The 8457-nt window shown below is 26.3% G+C and overlaps 1 protein-coding gene across 1 annotated transcript in view; it reads right to left on the reverse strand.

Annotated features, from left to right (window-relative positions):
• Nucleotides 1–2718: 2718 nt before the first annotated feature.
• LOC101505249 (ABC transporter G family member 15-like) overlaps nt 2719–8457 on the reverse strand; it is a 7528-nt gene continuing 1789 nt past the window's right edge. Inside the window, exons 2-9 of the mRNA XM_004505587.4 lie at nt 6348–6427; nt 5771–6232; nt 5498–5620; nt 5117–5248; nt 4616–4909; nt 4159–4431; nt 3929–4036; nt 2719–3279 (exon numbers count right to left, since the gene is read on the reverse strand). Coding sequence (XP_004505644.1) covers nt 2923–3279; nt 3929–4036; nt 4159–4431; nt 4616–4909; nt 5117–5248; nt 5498–5620; nt 5771–6232; nt 6348–6427 — 1829 coding nt within the window. The 3' untranslated portion in view covers nt 2719–2922. The remainder of the gene's footprint in view (nt 3280–3928; nt 4037–4158; nt 4432–4615; nt 4910–5116; nt 5249–5497; nt 5621–5770; nt 6233–6347; nt 6428–8457) is intronic.

The raw sequence follows: 8457 nt of genomic DNA on the forward strand, positions 1-8457 counted from the left end.
ATATTCAATTACCGTTTTACATCATAATCTCTAAATGTAAAAGTATACTAAAAAATTATTTTAATTAATATTTTATAATTTCATGAATGAATTTGTCAATTCAAAAAATTCATTAACTATAGTATTTAATTTCGATTTGTTGATTTGCTTAATATTCAATAGTATTAGGGATGACAATATAATTCGCACTGTAGATATCCACCCAAATTAGTTTGAATTGGGCGGAGAAAATCCGCTTTGATTGGGTGTGGGGTGCGAATTTTCTCCGAAATTAAATTTTGGGGGCTATTTGAGGGTGATAATGTTCACCCCGCACCTGCACCTGAATTCGCTCTGCAAGTAATATTATAGTAATTTTTGAATTTTCTATACATATACATATTAAATATACTTAATATTTTTTAAAATATTAAAAATTATAATCTTATCTCTACAGAAAATAAATTTTTATTTTATTATTATCTAATAACTATTATTTTATTATATTAATTATAATTGATATAACTTTTAAATTTATAATTTTATATATATAAATAGGTACAGGTGTGAACGGGGAAACTCGAACCCCGTTGTAAACGGGGATGAGGTTTAAATTTCATACTCGCTATGAAACGGATGAGAGTGCGGGTTTTCCCCGATTACTCAAGTGCGGAGGTGGAGGAGGTAAAATCCGCCCCGATCCGTTGCCATGCCTACTACTTTTCATTTAATTTTGGTATCTTTTTCGTAAAATTAGCTTATAATTTATACCTTATAGATGATAGATATTAAGCTAATTGGATGTTTTATAAAATTAAATAACATTCTTAATTAAAAATAAATTTTATTAATTAATGTTTAAAATATTTTAAAAATAGTAATTTAAAATTTATTTTTTATAAATTTAAATCTAATTTATTTTATTTATTTATTCATCTATTTACTTTAAAATATTAATTATTTTAAATTTAAATTTATAATAAATAAATTACTTATTAATCAAATATATATTTATTTGTTTAAATAGTTCATTTATTTTAAATTATAATCAATAAATTATTTTAATTATTTACTATAAATCATTATTTATTAAAATCATTTTAAAATTTACATTATAAATGATTTATTTAAATTGCTTAAATTTACAGCTATTTATTTTAAATTATAATAAATGAACTATAAAAAGTAATAAATAATTTTAATTACAATATTAAGGACATTTTGACAACTCATAAAAAATGAGGACATTTTGTCTTTTACAAACTTTCTCATTTATCATTTATTACTCTATCATTTTTATATTATATATCTCTCTCCCTTCTATTATTTATGCCGTATTTTCTTTTATAAAAGTGACAAAAAATTTAATACAGTATGATTAAATTTATTGTAAAAATCTAAATGAGAAAAATATTTTTCAATAATAATTTATGTAAATAATAGACATTTAAAAATTAATTAGTTAAAAAAAAGTTAATTGAATTATTAGTTAAATAAATTGTTTCTACCAAATTGATAGATTAAATAACGCACAAGATATGTAAGACTTATTTTCATGATATATTATGTAGGCATGACAACGTAGTGAATATGAACGTTGTTGCTCATTTTTATTTTTTTATCAGAATTAAAATTTGGATGATCATCTCTAACCCTAATAGGATTCAAGTTTCCCCTTCGTAGTGAATATAAATATTACTGTTTATTTTTATTTTTTTATCGGGATTAAAATTTGGATGATCTTCTCTAATTTTAATGGGATTCAAGTTTCCATATTGACCATACATATAAAATAATAATTTTACAAATTATAATTATTATAAGTAATATAATAAAATAATAATTAGTTAATAATAAAATAAAATTATATTAATAATATATATTCAATAGAGAAAAGATGCAAATTTTGAAATATATAAAATATTAAATAAAATTGACAAATACATGTATATAAAACTTATAAAAATAATAAGAATTTCACTAACGATGTAGGTTCAATAATAATAAACCCAGATCCACATCAAGCTACAGAGAAATTCTGTCAAAGTCGGAGCAGTTTACGATGGATCCACATATGTGAATTTTGTCATCATGTACTTCCTATACCACCATTAAAATAACATTAATGTATTAAATAAAAAGAAAAGCACTTAGTGCATGTTTTACGTTATTTAAAATATAGAAAATCAAAACTTTTTAATTAAAAATGTTTAAAAGAATGATGGTTTGCCTCAACGATTTGGTATAAAAACACAAGAGCAGTTTGGTTAATGTTTTGAGTAGTTGAAAGGAGGGACAGTGTACAACCTGCAGCTTTCCTGCACAAGAGTTAATAAATCTCAGCAGAGCATCTTACTTACTTCTTTGCACCTCTCATCACTCATTTACTACCATCACCAAAACCATCATTCATTTATCTCTTACAAAAAAATTTATTTATCTATGTTACTTTTTTTTTTTTTTTTATCTAAAAGTATTGATGTGTTTTTTAATCGATGAAAATGAATTTATTTAAAGACAATTAAAACAAATCTTAGATTAAATATGATATGGTTGAAATTGTATAAAACCGTGTATATATGATAAATTTCTTGAACTTAAAATGTTATCAACATTGTTTAAGCAAGTATTATATGGCCAAACAATTATCAACCTAATGTTCTTAAAGCTAGGACAACAAGAGAGGCCTGCATTTGTACAAGAAATTATTTAAGCGAACTTAATTTTAATAAATTAATATGTAATCCAAGGACACAATGTCCCATTTTAATTTCTTATCTTAATTGGAATAGTTATAAAATATTTCCTCTATACATAAACTAACAAAACAAAAATACAATTTTGTTGTGTTCATATGAAAGCAACTAACTAATTTCTAAAAATCCAGTAGAAATTAATTATAAAGATAAATAAATATATTTATATATTGTTATGTGGTTTAATTTATTGGAGTGGAGAATCAAGACCCTCTTGAGAAGACAATGAATGAAGTGGTTGATGCCTCAATGAAGGAAAAGAAGGCATTTTCCTGAAAGAAGGTCTTTTCTCAAGCTGATGTAATGTTCTCTTTGCATAAAGTGTTTGAAATAATGGTGATGCTCTCTCTTTGAACTTGAGAACAATGAAGAACAGAATTCTGTAACATATGAGAATGAGGAATAGTGCTCCTAAGTCCCACCACTTTGAATGGCTCAATTCAATCCCTAACATGTGTGTTATCACATATTCTCCTGTCAATTTTGGGTCACCTGGTATCAGTGGATCAAACTCAAGCCCTAGCAAGTCATTCTTGTATGAACCCTGCCATCCAAATTAAATAATTCAATCATCATAAATAATTATGTTTTCACGCACAAATTTGACAATAAATTTTGGCCATAACTTAGATGATTAATCAAGTTTAAATATGTGGTTAATTACGTTCAGTTGATGATTAATAAATATAACAAAATATAATTAATGTTCATTATCATCAATTAAATGTACGTGACCACAATTTTGAACGCTATTAATCACAATTTTTAGTCTCTGAGTGTCAACTTGCTATAAGTTTACTCTATTAATAATATCAACTTTTTAAGTGTATGTGAGATTTTACTTTAAAATGTGTAAAATTGATTTTGACATGTTTAAATATTTTTCAATAGAATTGATTTTGCCTCCAAAATTGATTGCAACAATTGAATTTTAGTATAAGTGCATGTTTGATTTCACAACATTAACTGTAACCTTAATTTTGTCAATTCTACTGCAAAACCAAACATATACTAAAATTTATTGTTCTATGAATAAATGATTTTACATTAAACTCGTTTTTAATCAGAATCAATTTATTTAAAATCAATTTTTGTCACCGCATAATCAAGCACACGATCTTTCTTCCAACTCAATTTGTATCAATGGAAATTTTGAGGGACAAAACTAACATAAATAACATCTTCAAAGTTACCTGAATAGCCCATGCACCATAACTAATATACGAAATTGGATAGCGCCAAACCGGCTTTGGAAGATCAGACAGCAACCTAAAGAATCCTGAGGTCATCATCATGATTCCCTGCATGAACAACAATATGATCCAAAAAAGATTAACACATGTGGATGTTGTAGTTTTTTCAAGCACAATATTTTTTCTCAAAAGTGTGCATGTAACTAACTATAGCCATATTTTGTTCTTACAATAATTCCAGCCCCTGTGATTATTCCCATGAGGAAATTTGGAACAAGTGAAGCAACAACCATCATGAGGCTTTCGATCACCGATATGCAGCCGTAGATGTTTACAGTGAAAAACACATAGTGAATAAATCCTGGCCTGAATTTCACCATGTGGTATGTGATTGTGCAGGAAGTAAGAGCAATAGCTACCAAGAATGGAAATGAAGACAGAAAGTTGGCTAAAATGTATGCTGCTACGCCGTAATATCCATTAAGCCTTTCTCGATAAAAAACCTGTATCATATATTTATATATATATATATCAATCAAAAAAACATGACAACGAGCTATCTTGAAAAGCTTATAAGAAAATATCTTAAATCAGTTTATAGACATATCATAAGTTATTTTTACATATGCTTCCAAAGACTTATGCAAATGCTTATGTCGTGAGATAAATCCAAATAAAATTTTGTACCTTCATTTCTTCAATGAAGGATGGAAAGCCTCCAATTGACATGAAAGTCATGAATCCTGATATAAAAGCGCCACAGGCGCCTCGAGCTAAAATGGAAGTATAGCTATAGCCAACATCAAAATAGATAGTTCCAACACATATAGATACAATGATGTATATTATAATCCTCAACCAGTAGTAACCAACATCTCTACACATGTTCACAAATGATCTCCTTGTCAGTGTGGAGAGTTGCTTCCACCAACTTGCTTGACTTCCATATTTTGTCTCACTTTCAACCCTTTCCTGTAATATCTGATCACAAATTAAAGGCATCAAATGTAGTGAGTGTGTAGTGTTGGTCTTTATTATGCAATAAAGTAACATTTTATTATTTTTTCGGTTTGTGCCTCGTTAGAAACTAAGGACACAGTAGTACGAGTCTATAGAACAGAACCTATTCAAGTAAGGTCGTAGTTACATATTATTGTGAAGTGTAGAGAGTTAAGTAGAAATGCATACATTGGTTGATTGTTCTTGAATCTTGTCTTTAACCCTTCTGGCATACTTTGAACGCTTATATCTCTCAAGTAGCATTCCCTTAATCTCTGCTGTAGCCAAATTCAAGAAAGGATCTGCTGAATTTGGAGTGTCCTATAATAACAAAAAAAGTGAAAGAAACAAATCCATGTGAATGCGCGTCGACATGAAAATCAAGTTGTGACAATAAGGTGTCTAGACTAGTTTGTGAAAATAAGCTGAATACAGAATCCGAATATATCATAAAGTAAGTTGAAAACAACTTATGATCATATCGGAAACTATTTCAAACATTTGCATTAGTGTCGTCTTAAGTGGGATGAGTATATGATTAATCGTCTAATATAAATAAATAATACATACATGAATCCTTTGAGATCCCTTTAGTGTAGCCGTTACAACGTCGAAGTCAGAATTGATACATCTTAGGAAATGATCAGAAGGATTTCTTTTATGTGGACAAGGGAAACCAGCTTCAGCAAAAAACTGCATAACAAATTGAAAAATGTGAGCGGATCGATCAATAACGTAAAAAAATTATAGAGACTAAAAATGAAAACCTACGTATACATATTTATAAAGACTAAAAACATATTTAAATCTCGATGATACAATAAAATAATTTTAATTTTATACCTCGATCGCCATTTTGGCTTCACCAAAATAAACAGTTTCGCCGCCAGACAGCAAGAAAAGATCATCAAAAAGAGCAAAAACTTCACTACTTGGCTGATGAATCGATGAAATAACAGTCCTTCCATCACGAGCAACATTTCGAAGAGTTTGAACAACAAAAAATGCAGAGGCACTATCTAAGCCGCTAGTTGGTTCATCAAGAAACAATAAGCGAGGCCTTGTGAGAATCTCAAGTGCAATGCTAAGTCTTTTCTTTTCACCACCACTTATACCTCTCAAATGCCAATTACCTATTAACCTATCAGCACAATCTTGAAGACCCATTTCTATGATTGTTCCATCTATTATACCATTAACTTCTTCTTTTGACATTGTTGTTGGAAGACGAAGATGTGCTGAATATGATACTGTTTCCTTCACTGTAAGAGTTCCTAATAACACATCCTCTTGTGTTACGTATGCCTGAAGTTAATATCAACATTCATTCAGATTGAGATTGAGATTCAATATAACAAGTCATGTGTTTTTAAATTATTAAATTATATGTTATTGAAAGATGTGTAGGTTTTGTGCTTACAACAAAACCATAGCCAGGAGTTTTTTTCTTCCCATTGAGAAAGACATTTCCTGTCATTACCACATTTTTTGAGAGTCTACCTGCAACAACATTCAGACATTTAAATATTCAAAAAATTGTATTAGAAGTAGCACTGAAAAATTATGTATCAATTACCAAATTGTATCATTGATTAAACTTTGTTCCTCCTTTTTTTATTAACACAAATAAAATAAATAAAAAATTAGATACTTGTTCAAAATGTGTTTGATTATACTCAATTGATATTTTTAATAATAACGGTCAGATGAATTAAGAAAATTAATGAAAATAGAAAACACTTTAATATTCAATTTTTAAAAATATGACTTTTTTTTTTTGTACAGAAGAGGACTAGGAGGTCAAACATAAAGAAAAACTAAAACAACTTAATAAACAAGTTTAGGGAATGACACCCCAAGGATATCATCAACTAAAAAAATCTTCAATTATTCAGTGTAAATTTAAAACATAGAGGAAATTACTTTTAATACTAATATGATAATAATTTCATCTATCTTTCTAACATTGAATGTTAAACAAATTAAGGAGGACAAATAAAGACGGATTCAAATTAAATTTTATGTAATATTTATTATTAATAACTTTTTTCAGAATTTCTGAATCCGTTAACCAGACCAAATCTAATTATGGTCCTCAAATGGCCATGGGGCTCTAAATTGTATTTTGTCAATATTTATGGAATTTAATAATTGATCATGGTAATCTCCTACTTTTACTACAGGTGTAAATATTAGATTTGATTATTAGAGAAAAAGAATCTGAACTGATTTGGTTTCATTTAATCAGGTTGAGAATTTTAAAAACTGATTTAAAATGAGTTGAGTTGATTTGATTTGGTTTTGTCTCATGATACAAACACTTTATGTGTGTACTTATTTGTGTTAGTGTTTGAATATATTTATAGAAATAAGTTGTGGCATGTTTATAGATGCCTTTAAGTTGTTTCAAAATATTATCTCCGTCCCTAAACACAAGAGGACTGTCTTTGAAATTTTTTCTTATTCTTTTATTTATAAAATTATTTTTAATTTTTTAACTGAATTAATTAATTTACCTTTAATTATGCTACATATTTTTCTATAATATGTAATAAAATACTACAATAAAAATATATGTCCATTTTTCTCTTCAAAAGTAAATAGATAAAACAATTAAAATTGTCAACAAATTTAATACTACAACTTTTTTAACTCCCGTGATTTAGTTAAAGAAGTCTTATATATAGGAACATATTTAGTACTTCCCTTCGATCTCAAATATTAGAGAAAATGAGTCAATAAAAATGAACATAATTGGTTCAAAATTTAAACTAAATATATCAATTTTCTCTTATATTCAAAAATAGAGTGAGTAATTTATATTAAGGTCATTTTTCTATAGAAAAAAGATGATTAGTGCTCTATTTGGTAAAAAAAAAATAGTTGATATTTGATAAGTTAATTGAAGTATTTGGTAAAGTTAACGGTTAAATTAACTTAAAAATATAAAATAACATAAAAAATATTTATACTCCGTTTGAATGAAATATAAACAAAAATGATAGTCGAAAGACTCATATATCTAGTTAAAAATTTAGTTCAGATACATTAATTTTTCAACTAATATTTTTATATATATTTTATTCCGGATAGAGTAATTGATAATAAATTTGATATCAATTAATGTTTAAAATATTTTAAAGTTATTAATTTAAAATATATTTTTAATTAATTTAAAATTTATTAATCTGATATATGTTTTATATATTTAGTAAGTTTATTTTTATTTTATTTATTTTAAAATATTATTTATTTTATTTATTTTATTTATTTTATTTATTTTAAACTATTTATTTATTTTAAATTATTGACACATATAGTTAGTTTATTTATTTTAAATTATAATAAATAATTTATAAATGATAAAAATATGATATTAGTTAAACTAATAAGTGTAAAATTGACAGAAATAAAATGATAAGTTATAAGTTCTGGAGATATTTGAAGTAGTTTATATATTAAAAAAAAAAAAAAAAAAAAAAAAAAAAAAAAAAAAAAAAAAACCAAAATTAAAACCATAAAAAAAAATA

The sequence above is a fragment of the Cicer arietinum genome, chromosome 6 (genome assembly GCF_000331145.2).
Source record: "Cicer arietinum cultivar CDC Frontier isolate Library 1 chromosome 6, Cicar.CDCFrontier_v2.0, whole genome shotgun sequence".
Lineage (NCBI taxonomy): Eukaryota > Viridiplantae > Streptophyta > Magnoliopsida > Fabales > Fabaceae > Cicer > Cicer arietinum.